This window comes from Marmota monax, unplaced genomic scaffold, assembly GCF_021218885.2.
Source record: "Marmota monax isolate L192 unplaced genomic scaffold, Marmota_monax_Labrador192_F-V1.1 WCK01_AAM20220418_F8-fsc00001, whole genome shotgun sequence".
Classification (NCBI taxonomy): domain Eukaryota; kingdom Metazoa; phylum Chordata; class Mammalia; order Rodentia; family Sciuridae; genus Marmota; species Marmota monax.
In genome coordinates this window covers 18,837,454-18,862,077 of record NW_026693777.1, presented here as the reverse complement: position 1 = coordinate 18,862,077, position 24,624 = coordinate 18,837,454, and the positions used below count along the sequence as shown (strand labels likewise).

Genomic DNA, 24,624 nt, shown 5'->3' with positions numbered 1-24,624 from the left:
AAAGTTCCATGTCACCAAGTTCAAAGTAAACTGTTTATCTGAGCTTTTGAAAAATCAGGATTAAAGAACAACCAAATTTCTCCAAATAGGCCAGTTTCAATTGGCATGATAATGAAGTTCCCTCTTTATCAATTCTTGCATACAAGAGAAGTAACTTAAAGTAGTCTAATGTTAAGCAGTTATTTTTCTATTGTTCTATCTCCCTGTTACCATCTTAGAAGGAAAGTAACTTTGAAGTGATAAATACACTTTTTATTCTTTTGTTTCTGCTTTCTTCATCCTTCCTCTGTAAAACCAGCCACTTCCGTTCAGGCCATCAGAATACTTCTTCTATTTAGTGGAATAAACTGTTGCCTATTCCTCAAATTAAAAATACAGCCAATTAAAAGCTTTAAACTAAATTTTAATTTTGTCCTTTGGCAGATCTAGAAATTGATTATAAAATATTTCAGATCTAGCTGGCTGTGGTGGCACACACCTGCTGTCCCAGTTACTCGGGAGGTTTAGGCAGGAGACTGCACATTCAAGGCCAGCTTCAGCAACTTAATGAGACCCTGTCTCAAAATAAAATAAAATAAAAGGACTGGGGATGTAGCTCAGTGGCAGAGTGAGGTCCTAGCTTGTTTGAGGCCCTGGGTTTGATCCCCAGTACAGAAAAAAAAATTTTTAAGTAATAAATAATAATTTGAAGTTTAAGGTATAACAGTGTTGAAATAATACCCTAAAGTATGGCACTTTGGTTGGATGAGTACTTTTTTTTTCTAATACTCAGGATTGAACCCAGAGGCACCCTACCACTGAGCTGTATTCCCTGCCCTTTTTATTTTGAGACAGAGTCTCATTAAGTTGTTGAGGCAGGCCTTGAACTTGGATCCTCCTGCTCAGCTTTCTGATTGCTGAGTACTCTGAAAGGACATTGGAGAGGTGTTAGAGCAAAGTTTCTCTCTGCCCTCCTGCCCTCCTTGTCTCCTGACCCCATTTTTCTTCTGAGGTGAGTTATAGAAACCAGGGTTCCTCTTCCCCAAGGCAGGCCTTAAAGACTAGAACTCCTTTTCCCCAAACAAGCCATAAAACCTAGAAACCTTATTCTCTCTCTTCTTCCTTGAACACCTTCCTTCTAGGGGGGGATCCTGTCCCAAACTTGGGAGTAAAGAATGCTACACAGACAAGTCTTGCTGGTTTCCCCCTATTTCCATAGATCTTCCCCTTTTGTCCAATCACATTTCTATATACCTGTCCATTCCTCATCAAACCTAAACATTAAATAACAGACAGTTTTCTTCAGTCTTCATTTCTGAAGGCTCACATCTCAAGTAAAACTTGATCAAATGACCTTGATCGGCCTCTCTTGTAAACCTTCCTTTGGTTATAGAAGTGTCATCTGTGACCCTTATGATGGTTAATGAAAGGTATCACACTTTCTGCCCATACAATAGAATATGACCTAGTCTGCTGTTCACTTAAAAGTGTGTGACTAGTAATTTGCCTCTGAATAAACTATAGGTAGTGGAAAACCACTGAAAATGACATGTAGGAATCATGTAGTTTTTTTAGACAGGTCAATCTGGTGATCCACAGTTGGTGATTAAGGATAGTGAGGTTTTTGCAGAAGCCCAGGAGGGCCCAAGGCAATCCATACCAGTATCAACTCTAGAAAACAGTAAAAAGAAAAAAAATGGATATGGTGATGGGCAAGAAAAAAGAACCAAGATAGCTCTAATGGGGGCTGGGGTTGTAGCTCAGTGATGGAGAGCTTGCCTGGCATGTGTGAGGCACTGGGTTCCATCTTCAGCACCACATAAAAATAAATAAATAAAATAAAGGCATTGTGTCCACCTACAACTTAAAAAAAAAACTACTAGTAAAGTATATTTTTTAAAAAGATAGCTCTAATGAACTAAATAGTTGTGACGGTACAGAGACTAAATCGATGACCATATCCCCAACCTACTTTGGGAGGGCTTGTTAAAATACTGGTTGCTGAAGCCCCGACACCAGTTACTGATTTAGTAAATTTTGGGGTAGGACCCAATAAAATGACATTTCTAGCAAGTATCCAGATGATGTTCATGCTCCTGGACTGGGACCTTACTTAGAGAACCCCTACCTTGCCGGTGGTGTTGGCCCACACCTATAATTCCAGAGGCTCAGGAGGCTGAAGCAGGAGAATTGCAAGTTCATAGCCAGCCTCAGCAAGTTGGCCAGGCCCTGAGCAAGTTAGCAAGACCTTGGGGACTAGTGATGTGGCTCAGTGGTTAAGCCTCTCTGGGTCCAATCCTCAGTACCAAAAAAAAAGAAAAAAAGAGGGAGAGAGAGAACTGCTGCCTTACAGTAATTCTATTCTGATTTTGCTAAGACCTTGAAGAAGACTTTGTTAAACCAGCAGGTGGAGACAAGTATACAGTATCCTCTAAAAATAACCTGCTTTATACAGAGGCTCATAGGAGTTAGAGTGTTGCCATGGAAACTCTCGAAATACTTTGGAGAGCATTATGTAAATCGGCATCAGGTGAAATAAACCTAAGATGTTTATGTAAAAATTTACTTTGGAAGCAATAATGTTTAGATTCCTGTATGCCATAGTGTCATGATTAAGAACTTGAAATTGGAGTCAGCTCTGCCACTTAAAAGCTATGTGATTTAGGGATAGTTACTTCTGTGATCCTGTTTTCTCATCTTTAAAATAGACCCTTCTTGGGCTGGGGTTGTAGCTCAGTGGAAGAGCGCTTGCCCAGAATGTGTTAGACATTGAATTCAATTCTCAGCACCACATACAAATAAACAAAATAAAGGTCCATCAACACTACAAAAAATATTAAAAAATATAGTCCTGGGGCTGGGGATGTGGCTCAAGCCGTAACGCGCTCGCCTGGCATGCGCGGGGCACTGGGTTTGATCCTCAGCACCACATAAAAATAAAAAATAAAGATGTTGTGTCCACCGAAAACTGAAAAATAAATATTAAAAAATTCTCTCTCTCTCAAAAAAAAAATAAAAAAAATAAATATATATATATATATATATATATATATATATATATAGAGAGAGAGAGAGAGAGAGAGAGAGAGAGAGAGAGAGTCCCTTCTTTGTAGAATTGTCGGAGGGTTAAAGTTCTTAGAATTTAGGTTGGTCATTATTAAAATACTGTTATTAGCTATTAAGACTTTAAGTAGTCAGTATTTTCAGCTCTTTAGCGTCCCTCAACTTTAGAAATAGTTCGAATACATTGGTTTATTTGGTTTTTAATAACCAGTGCTCCCGATATTCAAGCAACAAATTGAAAACATCTAGAAGGTAATTGCTTGATAAATTCTAACCTCGCCATACGGTAGGTGAATCTTAACATGTCGGAGTCAGAGAGCTTTAATCTACATCTGATCTTCTAGTCATAGATGCCCAAAGGTGGGGTGATGCCAGGACTTTGAGCTTCGAGATGGAAGAAAGCAGATGGATGCTGGCTTTGTCTAGGGTAGCCAATCGTGTGGGGTCCAGTCAGACCCCGGACGGCGCAGCCCAGCCAACCCTTGGTAGAGTTAGCAACGGAGGGGCGTGTATTTGCATGAAAAGAGAGGTTGTAGAGACTGTCAGTTCGTGTATTCCGCCAAGTTCACGAACTCGGGGAGGGCGGGCCACTTCACATGAGAGGACACAACCTGTCTGTCTCTGGGCTTTTATTGGCCGGCCCTTGATACAGCCTTCTAGGCATCAGCAGCAGGGGCGTGTCCCTGGTTGGGACAGCCAGCTCCAGGGTGGAATGATGTCATCGTAGGCGTGTCCCGAGAACCAAAGGAGCAGTGGGCGGGGCCTAAGGGAAGGTGTGCCGGGGGCTGGTTGGGGGCGCGGGCGGTGTGGCCGGGGCGGGGCCTAGGTGGCGGTGACGTCACGGGGCGGCGCGGTCCGGCTGGCGCCTATAGGTAAGCTCTGCGGCGGTCGGTGGCCCTCACTCGAGGCTGCCAGCAGCACCGACACACTTCTCTCTTGGCATCCCGGCGCTGCTGATCATGTCCTTGAGGGGCAGTTTCTCGCGTCTTCTTCGGATGCAAGTGCATTCTGTCCTGAAGAAGTCCGTCCACTCTGTGGCTGTGATAGGAGCCCCTTTCTCTCAGGGACAGGTGAGAGCTGGGAACCGACACTGTGGGCAGGATTTCCCGGCTCCCAGAACCTGGAGAAAGCGGCGGTGGGGTGCTGGGGGCCCGGAGGCGAGGCAAGGAGAGGTTGGGGCAACGGTGAGGGCGAGAGCTGGCGGTTTCCTGCGATTGGGCACCGGGAGAACACGTGGGATTTAGCCGGACCGAGATGAAGAGGGAGCGAAGGGGGGATGGATGGTGTCCCCAGAAAGAGCGAGAGAACGGTAGCCCCAGCCTGGGGTGATGGAACGGAGGAAAGGAGGAAGAGGGTTCCTTGGAGGGGCCGAGGAAGGCGAAACCCGCCACAATGCCCAGTGGAAAATCGACGGAGAGAAGGTGCGAGGAGGATCCATTCTTCCAGAAAGCATTAACCGGGAAAGTAATTGGCACTGTTCTCTCCCGGGGCGGGAGGACCCGAGGGGCTGTTTTGTTTTCTCTTCAATGAAAGAAACCTACAGTCGTAGAGGGCTTGCTCACTAGGGGCCAGGTCCCTGGCCCCAGCTAGCCACAGCCACACACACCCAACCCCCAGATCCTGACCTGTCTCAGCCCCTCCCTTGTTTTGGACTTTGCTGACCCTTCTCGCAGGAGGAAGTTGATTTAATCCAAGGAATGGAGTTGTTTCCCAGTGTAAAGGTTAGATAAAATGACCAGACCTCATAGATGGAAGTAATAGATGGAAGGACAGATGCTGTGTCAGGTTTTCAGAGGAGTCTATTAGGAACCAAGTGTAGTATTGCAGATTTCTGTATTTTTTTGTGAACTAAATTATGTGTGTGTGTTTTGCCCCCATCTTTCCTTCCATCTAACTGTAATTTGTGTGATTTGCAGAAAAGAAAAGGAGTGGAATATGGTCCAGCTGCTGTTAGAGAAGCTGGCTTGCTGAAAAGACTCTCTGCTTTGGGTAAGTGGCTGGATTTTATGTCTGTACAGGACTGTTTATGGACCACTTTGGAGTCTTCTCTCTCATTTTTTTTTTTAATGGTACTGGGGATTTAACCCAGGGGTGCTGTACCACTGAGCTACATCCCAACCCTTTTTATTTTTTTGAGATAGGGCTTTTTTTTTTTTTGCTAAGTTGCTGAGGCTGGCCTGGAACTTGTGATCCTCCTGCCTCAGCCTCCCGAGTTGCTGGGATTTCAGGTGTGTGCCACTGTGTTGGGCTTGGAGTCTTCTCTCTTATATCCACAGCCTACAGTGTCATCTATGTACTTGGGAACAATCTGCCACATTTATCTCCTGTTCTTTGGATTACATCTGTAGTTTAAGATCTATCAGGGAGTCTTTAGGGAAAGTTGCAATAAAGAGTTGATGTGGAAGTCCAGGGGTGAAATGAGGCTGGGCCTGGGACAAGCTGCTAATGGCATGCATCAGGTGCTGAGAACACTTTCACCAGCTTTTTTGTTGTTGTTGTTGGGTTTTTTTTTTTTTTTTTTTTTTTTGGACCTGGGGATTTAACTCAAGGGAGCTTTACCTGAGCTACATCCCATTCCTTTTTATTTTTTATTTTGCAACAGGGTCTCATTAAGTTGCTTAGGGCCTTGCTAAGTTTCAGAGGCTGGCTTTGAACTTGCAATCCTCCTGCCTCAACTCCTGAGCCGCTGGGATTACAGGCATGCACCACCATGCCCAGCCTTGCTTCAGCTTTAACTGCACTTAACATTTTCCCCTACAGTTATAGCTTTCAAAACTCAGTCTTGAGATGCTTATGAGTCATCAGTCTCAACAGTTTCCTCTCTTCAAATTCATTTCCTCTCTAGGGTTCATGGCTTTGCATTACTGTAAGCAGGGTGTAGAGCTGTGTTTTTCAAACCTACCTGATTAGAAGATCACCTGGGTTACTCATTAAAAATATAGGTTCCTAGACTCCTCCATGGAAGAGTCTGGTTCATTGGGTCTGAGGTGGGACCCAGATATGTGCATTTTTCTTTTTGCTTTCATCTTTTTTTCCCCTGTGATACTGGGGATTGAACCTAGGGGGTGCTCTACCACTGAGTTACATCCCTAGTCCTTTTTTCATTTTTTATTTTGAGACAGTGTCTTGCTAAATTTCCCAGGCTGGCCTTAAACTTGCAATCCTCCTGCTTCAGCCTCCTGAGTAGGTGGGATGACAGGTGTGTGCCACCGTGCCTGACAGATATAAGCATTTTTACAAGCCCCTCAGATAACCAGTCTTAAAAGTTGCAGTCTTGTAATTAGGATAGTACTTCAAGTTTTTAGAAACAAAAGTAAATCTGATCCAAAGATAAATGCAATTTGTATAGTAATGACATCTTTTAGTAACAGGGTACCAAATTTCATAACTTTATAGATAGGAAGGTTCTCCTTATGTCTAATCCAAATATTTCTGGCTGATACTCAAGGTCATTTCCTCCATTACATATTTTTTTCTAGTACTGCAAATTCCAAATATGTGGCAGCAGGGTGATCTGGAGATAGGATCACAGAATTCCTCTAAAATCTCTGCTGATGAGTCCATTACACGGATCAGTCATCTCCTTCCAAAACCTGCAGGAATAATGAAGTTACTGAAATCATCTAAAGTTGAGGTGTATGCCTCCACCTTTATAAGGATATGACGACTCAGATTGAATATTCAAAATTCTTCTCTGTTCAATAATTGCAGTTTCTTCTTCAGTAGTATCTCCTTCTTAGTCATTTTAATAACTCACCAAGTTCACTACCAAAGTGAAAGATAAACTGCTAAGATTTGGTCTTTTTTATTTTTTACAGTGCTAGGGATCCAACCCAGGGACTCAAGACCCTAGGCAAGTGCTCTTCCACTGAGCTACACCCCAGTCCTGGTCTTCTTTTATGTGTCAAGGTAGCTACTGGGAGGAGGTTTTTTGTTTGTTTGGTTTTGGTGTTGGGGATTGAATCCAGTGTGTTTTACCACTGAGTTACATCCCTAGCCCCTTTTTGTTTTTTATTTTGAGATAGTCTCACTGAGTTGCTGAGGCTGGCTCCGAACTTGCAGTCCTCCTGCCTCAGCCTACCAAGTCATTGGGATACAGGCATATGCCACTGTGCCTGGCTTGGGAGGCGGTTTTTATTCCTGCTTATTAATGAAGATACTGTCTCTTAAAATAGCTTGTATATACTCTGCCTTTTCAAAAGAATCATTTTACACTGAAGACAACAATCTCTGGTGATCACTGTTTTTATATACCAGATAAATGTCTGCAGCCCGTCTAACAAACTGGGCCAGGCATTGCTCAAGTTGCTGTTATCTCTAGGTCCTGTCTTCAAGAGACTCTTACCAGAAACAGGTTAGGCCTCTTTAGAGAGAAGCGGCACACTGATAACGGCTTCCTTCATTTATAGACCTCTTTTCTGTCCATCTCTTAGTAATTTTCCACTCCAACCTGGGGGAGGCCCTTTTCCTTTAAATACTATTCCCTCTACTTTTTCTTTTCCCTTTAAACTCCCAATCTAAAGTAATAGTAAAGCTTCAGTTTATTTTGCCTTCCTTTTCATATTTTTTTTTCAAATTTTGTAGTTGTATTTGTACCTAGCTGCTGATTGGTAGGCCAGTATCACCAGCTGTCCAAAATAGAATCTCATTGCATATTAATAAGATTGTGGCACTCAGCAGATTTCCAGCACATGGTTTTGGCTAATCTCCTGGAATATGTTGGAGAAAAGTACCATGAGTAGTTTCATTGCTCTGCTCCGTAACAGTACCAGAATAACTTACCATCCTTCTAGTACTTTCAAATTAGCATAGGTCAAATTTCAAAGCATGAGTAGCAGGCTGGGGAAACCCAAAAAAAAAAAGGAGAGAGAGAAGGTAAATTTCCTTAATTCCTTTGTTCTTGCCTTTTGCTCTGATGTCACTAGCTGCTCTTCTGTGTTGCTATGGTGTCACGTAAACTTCCTGTTTTCTTGGGTGAATGTATTTATTTGACTTAGTGTCTGGACTTGTTTTTCCATTTCCCTGGACTCAATAGGGCATGGTGTTTCTCACAGGTAACCATTTATTTTAGTACATTAAGAGGGCTGGACAGAAATGAAGAGAGATGGCTCTGGCAAAGCTCAGAGGTAGGGCTGGGGTTGTAGCTCAGTGGTAGAGCACTTGCCTGGCACGTATGAGGCATTGGGTTCAATCCTCAGCACCATATAAAAATAAATAAATAAGATAAAGGTATTGTGTCCATCTACAACTAAAAAAAATGTGTTAAATAAAAAAATCTCAGAGGCAGTCCATCTGCTCCTGATTCTAGTTAGTTCTGATGTCCACAGCAGTTTGTCTTTTTCTCATTAGAAGTAGAATGAATGTCTGTGGGTAAAGATAGCTGTAAGTCAAGATTAAGGCTGTAAGTCTCTATCTTTTTAATTCTGGTAATTTGATTCAGCTGTGCTACTGAAGAAGCCACAGTCACTGAGAAATCTGTTCAAATGAGCTTGCTTCTGACCAGGCTACAAGTCCTGGTGTCCAGAAAGTCATTTGTGGGTTATTCTGGTTCCTCTCAATTAGACTAATGACACTTATTCTTCCTAATCTACTTGGCACTCTAACAGATAGAACAAGAATCTCTTTGGTTGAGACAAGTTGAGAACCAAGAAACTAGTTTGCTTCCACAAGAACTGCTGATAAGAGGACCTGAGATAGTTGTTTAAATATAAAAATCTGTTCATTTGGGACAGATCAATATGTGAGTTCAGGCATCTGTATTTGCTTCCAACAGTTGGTAGAGGACTTTAGGAGTCACGGGTTTAGTTGCATGATAGTGATGCGTTAGCCTGGCTTCCTTCCTGCCATTCCTCTGAAGTTAGCATGGAGGGAATTTGTCTCATGACTTTGAAGAATGAAATCAATGGACACAGGGTGAGAGCAAAGTAACAGAATTTATTAGAGTAATAGAAAGAAAGCAGACTCCCAAAGGGTAGAGGACTCAAGAAAGGGATACTGAAGAGTAGCTATTATATAAGTGTTTATATGAATCTAAGGGTTAAGGAAACTAGCCTCCTACCCAACCCTGGGAAAGGCTCTCAGAGTCCACAAGCTCTTCATGTGCTCTTTGGTCTGATCATGTTTCCCTGCTCCCTTGTTTTGATGAGGGTCCACTATAAGTTTTTTCTGTTTCTATAGGAATCAGCCTGACCTGGATGAGACCTGGTGTGTGTTCTCAGCCTGGCTGAATAGAAACCTGACCTTGAAGGAACCCAAGTTTTCTGCCTGTCCATTTTAACCCTTTCTCCTGCCTCAAAACTACCTAGAGAAAGCTCAGATTTGTCAGCCTTTATTTTATTGGATTTTTTATCACCTATATGACTGCTTTGTTCCTAAATAGTCTCCTCTGATAGCCAATACTACTCTCTCTTGGCCTCCTTTCTTCATTGAATTGTGGGGGGTTCTTCTTCCTAACCCTCATGTTGAGGTCCCCAGTGTTATTCCTGCCATTTTCTGATGAATGTGACCAATCTCATCCACTCCCCAATTACTCTCAACAACTTTGACCTTCCTCTAGAAAGCCAAGTTTACTCCTCTACCTTTGTTTTAAGTAGCCTCACCTCAATGTTACAGATATGTTAAATCCATCATGTTAAAAAAAATGTTCATTTTATCTTCTCTCTCAAATCTACTTTTTCTGCCATCTTGTCATTATTTCACACTGTCACCCATTATCTAGTTACTCAAGTCAATTCAAAGAACATCACAATTATTTTCTTTCCCTTTTGCTTCTTAAATCAGTTGATCACCTCATCTTGGTGATCTTATCTCCTAAATGATTAGATTCCTTCTCCACAATACTGCTCAAGTTTTGTTCCTCTTTTCACACCTGAATATAACTTTCAAATGGTATCTCGTGTCCTCTTTTTTCATTCCTCACTTTAACCTTCTTCAGTGCTACCATAATGGTATTTCTCCCCCCCAATTAATGCTAAATACCTTTTATTTGAAATTTACAAGCCACATTTCCAAGGCATCTTGTGTTTTAAAGCAGTGATTCTCATCTATGATTAAGACGTTCTAAGGTGTTTTGGATCATCAAGAGCAACATAAAATCTTCAAAACAAAACTAGTTTTAAATCTATTTTATTTAAAACCATTTACAAATAGGCCAAATATCACTCAGCCTAAGAAAACATCAACCTTTTATACTTCAACAATATCATAGTCCAAAAAGACTAATACTTATTGCTGATTCAGTTCACAATATTATCCCTTCTCAGGCAGCAGTGCTGTGTCTAGAAATATTTTATGGTCGCCCTTTTTTTAATATTTATTTTTTAGTTGTAGTTGGACACAATACCTTTATTCTATTTATTTATTTTTATGTGGTGCTGAGGATTGAATCCAGGGCCTCGAATATGCTAGGCGAGTACTCGACTGCTGAGCCACAACCCCAGCCCCTTTATGGGCATCTTTTATGGGCATCAGAGATTGACAGAGCCATAAGGCATGGCCCTGCCTACAAGAAATTTACAGTGTAGCCTGAAAGACAGGAAATATACATAACAGACAAACGGAACTGGCTCCAAGTCCATACCTCTTTCTTAACAGGAGCTGTTACCCATATAAGTCATCATGTGTTTTAGCAAATGAGCCACAGGAATAGCCTAGCAATTAGGTGCTGCACTGAGTTTCAACTTGACATATTGAAAAGAAAGAGTGCATTTTATTTTATATTTTTGTGGTGCTGGGGATTGAACCCAGGGTCTCACATATGCTAAGCACACGTTCTACCATTGAGCTACAGCCTCAGCCCCCAAAAGGACTTATTTAATTCACTGATATTTGTGTTCACTCATGTTTTCACTCAGTTGAATCAAGAAAAAAATGTAACTCCAAGACAACTGTACTCTAATGTTTGCTGTACCAAATGAAAGAATGGATTGTCCATGTCCTAGAATTTCTCATAGTTCCACATCCTTATGTCAGATTCAGTAGTTGCTGCTAAACCAATGTACAAATTCAGAAAGTGTGTAGATAGAGCCCCATCCTACTTCAGGATCCATGCTGATGAAATAATTCAAGTTCATTTTGGAGTTTCCAGTTTCAATGCAAGGGTATGGTGGAGGAGGCTCTCTCTAGTTCCCACTGGAGCCTTTCATGTGAGATTGATCAGAAGCAAAGTTTTTCAGATAGGATTCTACGTGGATCACTCTAAATTTCCCAGATCACAGGTCCATTTCCAGGTCTTGCTTGCTGTTTACAGATAGGTGTCATCTTCTCTTTTGATATGAAGACAGCATAACACTCTTCCAAAGGATACTGATTGTGGTTTTTGATGTATTCATAGAGCTTCCAAATATATTCAATAGCCGCTGCTATAGACCCAGGTGTCCTGTGGGGGTGCTGGCTGGCTGGTAAAGGGTGGTGGCAGCAGCGTCCTCCTCCATGGCCTGGGACTCACCAATAGGACCCACCGAAGGAACCCATTGGTACACAGCTCCAGAGTGGTACTTCTAAAATGCTAATCTGTATTCTTCCCATGGCTAGCTGACGTTCTTTCTTTACTTTTTCTTTCCAGAGCCAGGAATTGAACACAGGGGATTGATTCAGCATGCTAGACTCAGCTACACTGACAGCCCCATGGAGCTCTTTTAAATGCAGCCATGCATCTCAGGCCTGTCATTCATATACCACCAGTGCTAACTTGCCATATCCATAGTCTGCTTGTATTATTTATTTTAGTTGTGTTTTTTTTTTTTTTTTGGTTCCAGGGATTGAATCCAGGGGTGCTTAACCACTGAGCCACATCCCCAGCCCTTTTCTGTATTTTATTTAGAGACAAGGTCTTGCTGAGTTGTTTAGGGCCTTGTAAGTTGCTGAAGCAGGCCTTGAACTCTCGATCCTCCTGCTTTAGCCTCCTGAGCTGCTGGGATTTCAGGTGTGCGCCACCGTGCCTTGCAGTGTTTTTCTTAATATTGGCTTTAAAGCTTCATACTTTTAAAACATAGCCTGCCCCTATAATGAACTGTGAAGTCTCAAGATTTACACTAGTACATTTTAATGCTTAAAGCATTTGAATGCTTTTATATTTGGGTATTTTTCTTTCAATCACTAGTGGTATCTGTTCTGCACTTACCAACCGATAGGAGAGATCCTGCATAATTTGACCCTCCCTGCCTCTTATACTTACTTCCACACATTCCACCTTGTTTTTATTGAAGTTAAGGCTATAGCCACTTGACCAAGGATCCACCAACAGAAGAACTCATATTAAATTTTAATTTGAAATTCAAGAATAAAGGTCAGCTAAGGATTCTTTCTCCTTTCTCTGGTAGTGGAGGCCACGGCAGCAATAGTATCTTTCACTGGACCATTTAGCAGTGTGGTGTTTGGTTGTTAGGGGGTGGGGGTCATTAGTCCTGGTAGTGGGCAATTAAACAGACTTAGATTTTATTTATTTAGTGGTATTGGGGCTTGAACACATGAGTGTGGTTCTGCCACTGAGCTAAATCCCTAAACTTTTTCAATTTTTATTATTTATTAATTATTATAGTAATTATTATTGCAGTACTGGAGGTTGAACCCAGGGGTACTTTACCATTGATTTTATATCCCCAGACCTGTTTATTTTTTATTTTGAGATGGGGTCTCCTTAAGTTGCCAAGGCTGGCCTGAATCTTTTGATCCTCTTGCCTCAACCTTTCAAGTAGCTAGGATTACAGGTGTGTGCCACACCAGACATTTTTAAAAATAATTTTTAAATATATTTTTTTTGTTATAAATGGACACAATACTTTTATTTTGTTTTATTTATTTTTATGTGGTGCTGAGGATCAAACCCAGTGCCTCACATGTGTGAGGCAAGTGCTCTGCCACTGAGCTGGCGCCTGGCTTGTTTTTTTTTTTTTGTATCAAGGATTGAACCCAGGGGTATTTAAGGTTAACCACCCGTCAAAGCCCTTTTAAATATTTTTATTAGTGGCAGAGTGTTTTTTAAAATTTTTTTTAGATGTTGATGGACCTTTATTTTATTCATTTATTTATATGTGGTGCTGATAATTGAACCCAGTGCCTCACACATGCCAGGCAAGCATTCTACCACTGAGCCACAACCCCAGCCCTAGAGACAGAGTCTTGCTGAGTTGCTCAGGGCCTTGCTAAATTGCTGAGGCTGGATTTGAATTTGTGATCCTCCTCCCTCAGCCTCCCAAGTTGCTGGGATTACAGAGGTTTTATTTTTGAGATAGGGTCTTGCTGAATTGTCCAGATGGGTTTGAATTTATAAATCCTCCTGCCTTAGCCTCCTGAGTAGCTGGGATTTCAGGAATGTGCACCTGAATCAGATTTATATTTTCTTAAAGATTGGGACTAGGGCTGGGGGTCTAGCTCAGTGGTAGATAATGTATCTAGCATGTATGTGCAAGGCTTTAGGTTTAAGCCTTAGTACTGCAAAAACAAAAACCCAAAATCCAGAGAGATTCTGGGAATGACCCCTGAATTTAATTATTTTGTTTTTCTGCTAAATTAGGCAGAACAGGTTTCTGTTGCTTGCAATTTAAAGATCTTAACTGATAAACCTGTTTAAAAGTTCTAGTAAGAAACAAGTTACCACAAGGACTGCGCCTGGCTTTTTTTTTTTTGTATAGTCAAAGTTTTCTCTCTCCAGGACCTTGATCATAAATTTATTTTCTTTTCAAAGTTTCATTCCCATCATTAGTGTTGGACACAATCTTCTTTTTTTTCAATATTTATTTTTTAGTTGGACACAATACCTTTATTTTATTTATGTATTTTTATGTGGTGCTGATGATCGAACCCAGGGCCTTGCATGTTCTAAGCGAGCATTCTACCGCTAAGTCACAACCCCAGCCCGGACACAATCTTCTTATCAGTTAATATAACCCAGGTTACAATTTCTTTGGCCTTTAATCTGGGTCTGTATCTTAATTCCATTTCATTTAAGCAGTTCCTTGTTCAGTTGGCACTTTTTTTTTTGGTACTGGGGATTGAACCCAAGGGCACTTAACCACTGAGCCACATCCCTGGCCCTTTAAATTTTTTTTATTTTGAAACAGGGTCTCACTAGGTTGCTTATATCCTCACTAAGTTGCTGAGGTTGGCTTTTAGTTTGTGATCCTCCTGCCTCAGCCTCCCATCCTGCTGGGATTACAGGTATGCACTGCCATGCCCAGCAGTACTTTGATTTTTGAAACATCATATTCACTAATGTGACTTCTTGAAAATATCAGCTACAGTCTAAATAAGCTTACAGACATCTTCAAGTTCGGGACTTATGTTGGTCAAATAAAGACAGCCAAAGAAGTGTGGCCTTCTAGGGAACTACCAGAATGATCAATGTTGCTGCATCCTGCACAGCAAGGGATCAGTAAACCAACGGAGGTATGAACCAGCTGATAAAATTAAAGGTCTGAAGAAATATTTAGAAATAAAGACAAAGACATAAAAATAGTTTAATGGGGGTGGATGGGTGTTGGTGGATGGATCAGACCTTAAGGGTCTGATGTCTCTAGCAAAGAAAAGCCCATCATCTTTTATTTATAGGTAAGCACATCAAAGGGATTTATTGTAAGAGAAAAACTTCTTCAAAATAAACAAAATGCGAAGTTGAGCACCAGGCACAGGCTAATCAGGCTTATCTACTTGCGCAACAGCTGGCACCTCCAGTCTATTGAGTGTGCCCATATTTCTTCCACTCCAGGGCAGCAGGCATCAGAATTCAAAGCTATGGAACCCATAAATTCCGTGCCAAGCAAGGAATCTGCCCTATCAGCAGCAGCCACCTGCAAATGGGTGTGTCTTTCAGCAATGTTGCACCGAAAGATACCCAGAAGCTGCAGTCTGCTGTGGAGTTCAAAGCAATGATTTATTTGCTGTTCCTGACATATCAAATAATAACAATTCTCTCAAAATAAAAAATAAAAAGTTGCTTAGTGGTAGTGTATCCCTGTAATGCAATAAATAAATAAAACAATTTCTAAAAATTCAAAATTCCAACTAATGAAGAGATAAGAAAAATGATACATTCAAACAATGGAATATTCAGCCATAAAAGGAATAAAGTACTAATTCATATGACAACATGGATGAACCTTGAAAATATTATGCCAAGTATGTCAGGAATATAGACACAAAAGGTCACAGGTATGATTGCATATGAAATGTCTAGAAGAGGCAATTATTGGTTCTCAGGGGCTAAGGGCAATGGAAAGTGACTGAGAATGGGTACAAGTTTCTTTTGTAGCATGATGAAGTTATATATATATATATATATATATATATATATACACACACACACACATACATATACATACACACACACACGTATGTATATATGTGTGTGTGTATAATTTTTTTTTTTTGGCAGGGGTAGGGGAGAGTACTGGGAATTGAACCCAGGGACACTTAACCACAGATCCACATCCCCAGCCCTTTTTTTATTTTTTTATTTTGAGACAGGGTCTTGCTATCTTGCTGAGGCTGGTCTCGAACTTGTGATCCTCCTGCCTCAGCCTCCTGAAATACTGGAATTACAGGTGTGCACCATCATGCCTGGCTGTCAATATTTTAAGAATCCTTGAATTATAATTTCTAAAAAGGTGAATTTTATAGTACATGAATTAGATCTTAATTATAGTAACCAAAAATTATATAGGCAGTTGTGATTGCTAAGGATATGTGGGACCTCTGAATTACCAGTACTGGTCTATTTTTGTGACTTGAGTATTAAAAGGTGTAGGGGCTGGGGATGTGGCTCAAGCAGTAGCGCACTCGCCTGGCATGCGTGTGGCCCGGGTTCAATCCTCAGCACCACATACAGACGAAGATGTTGTGTCTGCCAAATACTAAAAAATAAATATTAAAAAAATTCTCTCTAAAAAAAAAAAAAAGTGTATGCATTACAACTACTGTTTTACTTTATACAAGTTTGATATATTTGTTTTGTTTTTATATTGTGAAACATAACTTAAAAACCGTATACTTTTCAAATCATGTCTGTTGACAGATATGGATCTTAGGGTGCCAATCTTCTTTTTTCTTCTTTTTAATATTTATTTTTTAGCTTTAGGTGGACACAATATCTTTATTTTATTTTTATGTGGTGCTGAGGATTAAACCCAGTGCCTCATGCATGCCAGGCAAGCGCGCTACTACTTGAGCCATATCCCCAGCCCCAGGGTGCCAATTTTCAACTTCTTATTTATTTGGGGTATTAGGAAAAGAGATGAAGCTAGTGTTTTTGAGAGCTGTCTGAATAAGCCTTTGAGACAAAAATTGGTTTCTAGGTTGACTGAACAGCAACTGTCAGTGATCTTTTTGAATGGAGTTGGGGGCAGGCGGTGTATGACCCAGCAAATCCTTTGCTTCTACTACTCACTCTCTTCTATTGGACATAGTCTGTCTTTACAGTAAGGAGAAATAAAAACAGAAGGACCAAAACAAAACAAAACAAAAAAAGAAACAAAAAAATTTAGTCTAGGGTCTGAGTATGTGATTGGAAGCTAAGGTATTGGAATGAACTTGTTTAAGATCAGTAAAGTTTTTGTTTGTTTGGGTTTTTATTGGTACCAGGGATTGAACCCAGGGGTGTTCTATCACTGACATCCCCAGCCCTTTTTATTTTTTATTTTGAGACAGGGTCTTGCTAAGTTGCTTAGGGAGTCATTGAGTTGCTAAGTCTAGCCTGGAACTTGCAGTCCTCCTGCCTTACCCTCCCAAGTCATGGGGATTACAGGGATGCACCACCATGCCCAGCAAAATCAGTAAAGTTTTGAATTTCTCTGATTTGTAAAATTATTTAGATATGCTTTTGTTTTTGTTTAGTGATGCTGGGGATTGAACCCAAAGCCTCACTCATGAGATAATTGGTTATATTTTTAAAAGATTAAATGTCTAGCAAATTGACTTTATTTTTTCCTGTCTTAATCCATTTTATTTGTCTATAACAGAATACCTGAGTCTGGCCAATTTATAAGGAACTTATAAAGGCTTTTGGTTCTGGAGGCTGGGACGTCCAAGATCAAGGGCCTATTTGCTGCATCATAACATAGTGAAAGACATCACATGGCAAGAAAGATCAAGAGATTGAATTTGCAGGCTCAAACTCTTTTAATTGGCATTTTATCCATTTGTTCAGAACCTGAACTCTTTCTGTTACGCCCCACCTTTCAACACTATTACACTGGGGATTAAATTTCCAACACATGCTTTGGGGAATAACACATTCAAACTATAACAGGATTCAGCAGAACACCAAACCACTGCACTGCTTTGGACTTCATCTGAGCCATGCTGATCTTGGAGGAGGGTGGCGTGGAGGAATAGGAATGAAGGCCTGAATTGAGACATGGCATCTCTTTTGGTTCCCCCACTCTAAATCCTACTTGCATTGTCACTAATAGTTTCCTACTTCTTTGGCTTCAGTTTTGTATTTTCCAGTTTTCCTTTATATTGCAGATTCCTCTTAGAAAGTGAATATATTATCAATAATTTAGTAGTGCCTTAGTATATGCTAATATCACTGATGATGTACCAGAAAATGGGCATGTCTATTGGAATTTGGTAAGTTTCGATGTCTTTCCAGTTTATAAAGGTAGCAAAGATTATAACTTATACCTCTTATTTCAAAGTTGTTAGATATCTAACATTTTCCATGTAACATTTTCCACTATGCTAGGCATTTAAAATTACCACATTTCATAATTCGTAAAAATGCAAATCATGACTACCTCATAGCCATTAACATGGTTACCATAAAAAACACCAGAAAATGAGTGTTGAAGTGTTGGAGAGGATGTGAAGAAACTGGAAGTCTTGGGCACTGTTCACAGGAATGTAAAATGGTGTAACTACTATGGAAGACATGGTGACTGCTCAAAAAATTTTAAATAGAATTACCATGTGATCCAGCAGTTCCATTTCTGGGCATATACCCAAAAGAAATGAAAGCAGGGTCTTGAGGAGATATTTGTACGCCCAGCATTATCCATGATTGTCAAAAGGTGGAAGCCACTAAGTGTTCATTGATGAATGAATGGATAAACAAGATGGTAGGCAGACAATGGAATATTATTCAGTCTTTAAAAGGCAGGAAATTTTGACATATGCTGTGATATGGATGAACCTTCAGAGCAATATACTAAGTAAAATAAGCCAGTCATAAAAATGTAAGTACTGTTTATGGTTTAACTTATGAGGTTTCTTTTTCTTTTCTTCTTCTTTTTTTTTTTTCAATAAAACCAATCCCACAGCATTTAGTACATTGTTTTGATTTGTAAAAAGGCTGGGGAAGAGGGGAAAGAAGTATAGTCTGAAGAGGCTAGGAAACATTCCCAGGGCCATGAGGTCAGCAGTTTGGTTGAGAACCTCATTTCTTGCCATATACATCCTGAACTTCTTATTGGCTCAGTCAGCTGCCTTCTCAGCTTTGACTAAGGCTGAAGAAATGCAAAGTAGCACCATCATAAGATATATGGTCTTCATCTTCCTTTGAAGATCTTGTGTATTCCTAGTATCCTCCTCTCATGTTTCCCTTTTTTGCTCTTGCAAATTACCCATAATCCTCAAGCCCCTGTTTTTCTGACTTGAGTATGAATTCTCCAGACTTTCATCCTCTCATCTCCCAAATTACTTGCATTGACAGAGATCCTTTTTGTTCATCTCCCTCAAAGTATGAGTTTAATCACAGCATTAAATAAGATTACATGTGGTAAGAACCTAAAATATCAATGGCTTAAGAAAATTAGTTCATTTTAAAGTCAGTCTGGAAAGAAGTAATTCAGAACTGGTTTGGTGGCTGTGTTCCTTCAGACGTAGATTCTTAACTTGTGCTATTGGCAAGATATCTACGTAATGGTCCCAGATGACTTAGTCTCATTTCTGGCACAAGATGGAAGAATGAAAAAAGAGGGTAAAGCAAGAACTTTTCCTTCCCAAGAAGTGGCTGCACGACACTTCTGCTTATCCTGTTGGCCAGAACTGGTCACATGGCCACATCCAGTTCAAGAAGCTGATCAATTAAGAGTTTTTTGCTGGGTGTGGTAGTGCTCACCTGTAATCCTAAAAGACTGAGGCAGGAGGATTGAAGGTTGAGGCCAGATTCAGCAATCTAGTGAGATTCGTCTCAAAGTAAAAAGTGCTGGGGATGTAGCTTAGTGGTAAAGTGCCCCTGGGTTCAATGCCCCACCCCCCAAAAAAGAGAAGTCATGCACCCAGCTAAAAATCTGTTGACAGAAAGAACAGACATTAGAGAACTAACCCTCAACTGCATCTCCCTGTGTTCTAGATTCCATCCTCTTTTGCCTTTGTGAGAGTTCTTGCTCTAGCATTTACACTTTTTCTTTCTTATAACTCAACTTGCTTTACTAACCTGTTTCTTCAATAATTAAGAATACAAATTTACCCATCTGCCACCTCCCTTGGCCTTAGGTAGCCCTTTAGCTATTGTCCAGTTATTTTGTTACTTCAGAACCACCTTCCTGGGCCATCATTGGAATAAAACTAGTTATGTTGAGATTCCCAACTACCTGCTTTCTAAGATAGTGGGTGCTGTGACATTCACCTTATTTGACATTATTGAACACTGCTTCCATACCGAAAAGGATGCTACTCTCTGGTTTTAACTCTTCAGGTTCATTTAGAGAAAAAGAGGTAGATCCTCTTTTTCTACCTACCCATTTCACATTGCGTTTTTAGGAATCTGTCTTTGATCCTCTTGCTTATACTTAGTTGGTGGTCTGTTCATTTCCATAGCTTTACTGTCCTCTCTGTGCTTCAGAGTTTTATCTCTAGCACTCATTTCTCCTCCCAGCTCCAAACCTGCACACAAGATGTCTTCCATGTACTTTCTCTTTTTCTTTTTTAAGCTTTTTTTTTTTTTTAGTTGTAGGTGCACACAATACCTTATTTCATTTGTGTGTGTGCTGAGGATCGAACCCAGTGCCACAGGCATGCTAGGTGAGTGCTCTTCCTCTGAGCCACAATCCCAGCCCTGTATCTCCTCTTTTTAATTTTTTATTATGGAAGTATTCAAACATAATGACAGTAGGTAGTGACATAGTCAGCTCTATATAGCCTTCAACCAGCATCAGCTATTGTCAGTCACATGGGTGTTTTCCACCTACCTCCAGACCGTGTTGAAGCAAAGTACAGACACTGGATTATTTCCTTTGCAAGTTTCATTTTTGTATCTTTAAAACTGAAATTCTTTAAAACTTAACAAAAATATAATTATTACACCTAAAATAAGTTAATTTCAAATATACAGTTTTGGGTAATCTCCCAATTTGGAAAACCTCTCCACAAAGGTAGTAGAGAAAGAAAACACTTTGTTATTGAATAAGCATGAAACCAGAATGTGATGTAAGTCACAGGCAATCTGCTAAGAGATTACACAGACCATGGAAAGCTCATATTTTTATTTAGTTAAGCAGGAACAATCCATTACAAAATGTTTCCATGGTAAACAATAGCCAAGCTTCAAGAAAGAGGACTCAACAGTATTTCTTTTATACAAAGTGCATGCTAACTGAATCATAGAAATTGGAGTTGATGACCTGTGTTAAAAGCCAAAATTGATTAGCTTTACCTGGAGGGAAATGCATTTCTCATACCTTAATTGAGATGGTAGTTTTGCAAACTGGAGCAAAATGCCTGCCACCTGTGCCTAGGGAAAGTAGTTTCATTCTCTCCCATAGGAACTGGGAGGTTGTAGCATTTATCTCCCTAGGTGTTTATATTTCCAGAAGATGGCTCCCAGGTGACGTGATATTATCAGCCATTGGGTATTGCCTAGAATTGGTCTATTGACTCATTTCCATGTCTACATATTTTCAGCAGAAGGGTCCCTAACACTTCAATGCCAACAAATCCAAAACAATTTCCCTGTCATCTTCTTCACTTCCTTCCCCAGTCTCTTTCTCTTTTATATTTATTTTAGTTTTTTGAGACAGAGTCTTACTGTGTTGCCCAGCCTGGCCTGGAACTCCTAAGCTCAAACTGCCCTCCCGCCTGAGCCTCCCGAGTAGCTGGAACTAGGTCAAAAATTACCATGCCTGGCTCCCTATGTCTTTCATCTCTGGAGGTAACAGAGCCAGAAAGCTGGAGGCAGACCCTTTATCTGCCCTGCATGCCTCTTCACTACTGCTGGAATCTGTTTTCTCCACATTGTTATTTATCTGAGCATTAGATCTAAAATGCAAATTTGTTTTTTACTTCCTGACTTGAAATCTTACCTCCCCACTGCATTATGATCTGGGCTCTGCCCCCTCCTCCCACCACATCTTCCCACAGCCCTCCTGGTGCACCATGGCTCAGGGAACTTGCGAATTGTTCTGTAGGGCTGACTTATTATGTGCCTTTTCTTTTTTTTTTTTTTTTTAAAGTATTGTTTTTTGGTTCTTCTTGAGTTGTTGATGGACCTTAATTTCATTTATTTATATACAGTGCTGAGAATCAAACCCAGTGCCTCACACATGCTAGGCAAGCACTCTATCACTGAGCCACAGTCCTATTATGTGCCTTTCCTAGAAAGTACTTCTCCCCTCTTTTATTCTTGGCCTGTACTGTCAAGACTCCCAAATTCCCTCTTCTGAGAACTCCTCCTGGCTCTTCCCTTCTGTCATCTTTCTTCCCTCCACACTCTGAACACATGTGTCACAGCAGTTAGACCTGGACTGGACTGCCACTTTCCCTAACTGTCTTCTCACCAGGCTCTGAGCTCCATGTCTCATCTCTGTATCCCCAGGACTTAACAGAGTTCCAGGTACACAGTGAGCAAGCACATAGTGAACTTTGGTTGAAGGAAGAAAAGGAGCAAAGCAACCTAGCTGTCACCTGTAACACTGTGACCCATGGGATTTTTCCAGATCACTATTTCCTTTCTCTCAATGATTTGCTACTCAGAAGTCACTGGTTTCCCAGATTTTTAAGAATGCATGACTCAAAGGATAACCATCATATATCAAACTTTAATTCTTGGAAGAGTTAACTCTTAATTGACTACAAATTAAGAGATTCATTCAAGCTAAATGTTAGCAGGTAATAATGGCTAGTTTATATTGCCCCCTCTTGGTTTTTGTTTGGTTTTGATTTTTTTGGTACCAGGGAATGAGCCTGAAGGTGCTTTACCACCGAGCCACATCCCTAATCCTTTTTATTTTTTATTTTGAGACAGTGTCTAAGTTGCCTAGGGCCTTGCTAAATTGCTGAGCCTGGCTTGCAACTTGGGATCCTCCTGTCTCTGCCTCCTGAGTCACTGGGATTACAGGCATATGCCACCACACCCAGCACCCCCCTTTTTTGTGTGATGTTGGGGATCAAAACCAGGTGAGTGGCAAGTGTTCTAGAACTGAACTATACCTCCAGCCCTATTACCCCCTTTTTGAAACATGTTCTTAAACCAGAAAGTAAATAGGTAATAATGAATGTTCTAGTTATTTCAGACAGGTACTTCATTATTCCTTTAGCATCCAGATAACACAATTCAAAGGCAGCACCTAAGGGATTACAGTGGTTGATTTAAATTATTTAATCTTTGAATAAATTTTCTTTATTTAATGACTGAACTCTTCTGGTATTAAGGAAGTATAAAATAGTTGTGGTGGTGCTCAGATTGAAAGAGAAAATGGGGTCTGTAATCCTAGTGGCTTGGGAGGCTGAGGCAGGAAGATTACAAGTTTGAGGCCAGCCTCAGCAATTTAGTAAGGCCTTGTCTCTTCCTCTTGCCACATCTCTCCACATCCCTCCTGTTGCACCAAGGACTCAGGGAACTTGTGACATGTTGACAACATTTTAATGTGGTCTCCCTTAGCAACTTAAGGAGACCCTGTCTCAGAAAAAAAAATAGGGGGGCTGGGGATGTAGCTCAGTGGCACAGTGTCCCTGGATTCAATCCCCAATATATTAAAAAAAAAAAAAAAAGAAGAAGATGGTGTCTTCCTGGCTTCCTCCCCAATGCAAGAGGACTCATGAATAGAAGTAACAGAAATAGGAAACTTCTGCCTTTGTGAACCAAGAGTCACAAAGCAGAGCAGGGTGTGCGTGGCATTGTGTTTAGGGCTTTCAGAGGATTGGTGTTCCAAGAGTTAATGTCCTTGACTTTATAATCTTTCATAGGGAATGTAGAAAATTCAATGTGGAAAAAGCATACTACAGGGACGCAGCCACGTCAATGTTTATAGCAGCACAATTCACAATAGCTAAACTGTGGAACCAACCTAGATGTCCTTCAGTAGATGAATGTATAAAGAAAATGTGGCATATATACACAATGGAATATTATTCAGCAATAAAAGAGAATAAAATCATGGGATTTTGGGGCTGGGGATGTGGCTCAAGCGGTAGCGCGCTCGCCTGGCATGCGTGCAGCCCGGGTTCGATCCTCAGCACCACATACAAACAAAAGATGTTGTGTCTGTCGAAAACTAAAAAATAAATATTAAAAAATTCTCTCTCTCTCTTTAAAAAAAAAAATCATGGCATTTGCAGGTAAATAGATGGAGTTAGAGAAGATAATGCTAAGTGAAGTTAGCCAATCCCAAAAAACCAAATGCCGAATGTTTTCTCTGATATAAGGAGGCTGATTCACAGTGGGATAGGGAGCAGGAGCATGGGAGGAATAGATGAACTCTAATTAGGGCAGAGGGGTGGGAGGGGAAGGGAGGGGGCATGGGGTAATTAATGATGGTGGAATGTGATGATCATTACTATCCAAAGTACAGGTATAAAGACACAAATTGGTGTGAATATACTATGTATACAACCAGAGACATGAAAAATTGTACTCTATATGTGTAATAAGAATTTTAATGCATTCTGCTATCATATAAAAATAAAAAATTTACATAAAGAAAAAGAAAATTCAAGGTGGATTTTTTTTAAATTTTGGCACCAAGTGACTGGGATTACAGGCATGCGCCACCACACCCTTTAAGATGGACTTTTTAAGGAGCCATTTCAATGAGAAATCAGTGGGCCTGTGCTTGCTCCTTCTCACCAAAAATCTGTTTTTATCAAAATGATATAGTAAGCTCAGTGTGGTGGTGCCTGCCTGTAATACCAGAGACTTGGGAGGCTGAGGCAGGAGGATTGCAAATTCTAAGCCAGCCTCAGCAACTCTAATGAGATCCTAGGCAATTTAGTGAGACTCTATCACTAAATAAAATATAAAAAGGGACTTGGGGGTGGGAGTTGTGGCTCAATAGCAGAGCACTTGCCTCACTCATGTGAGGCACTGGGTTCAATCCTCAGAACCAAATAAAAATAAAAAAACAAAGATATTGTGCCCATCTATAACTAAAAAATAGAAAATATATATTATACATATTTATAATACTTTATGCATTTATAAAAATTACATTTTTATTTTTTAGTTATAGGTGGATACAATATTATATATATAAAATATTTAATATATACTAAAAAAGAAAAAGGGACTGGGGATGTGGCTTAGTGGTTAAGTGCCCCTGGGTTCAAACCCTGATACCAAAAAAAAAAAAAAAAAAAAAAAAAAAAGACGTATTACAAACAAGTTCTGGGAAATCTTAGCTTACATCAGTTTCAAGGAAGAGAAAGGGAACT

At 40.3% G+C, this 24,624-nt stretch overlaps 1 protein-coding gene across 2 annotated transcripts in view; it reads left to right on the top strand.

The window, feature by feature from the left end:
• Window positions 1–3,909: 3,909 nt before the first annotated feature.
• Arg2 (arginase 2) overlaps window positions 3,910–24,624 on the top strand; it is a 43,993-nt gene continuing 23,278 nt past the window's right edge. The window contains exons 1-2 of one of the 2 annotated variants that reach the window (XM_046461615.2): window positions 3,910–4,112; window positions 4,959–5,031. In XM_046461615.2, coding sequence (XP_046317571.1) covers window positions 4,002–4,112; window positions 4,959–5,031 — 184 coding nt within the window. In that variant the 5' untranslated portion in view covers window positions 3,910–4,001. Of the gene's footprint in view, window positions 4,113–4,180; window positions 4,464–4,958; window positions 5,032–24,624 lie in introns of those variants that run through there. The other variant, XM_058584546.1, reaches the window with a different exon arrangement.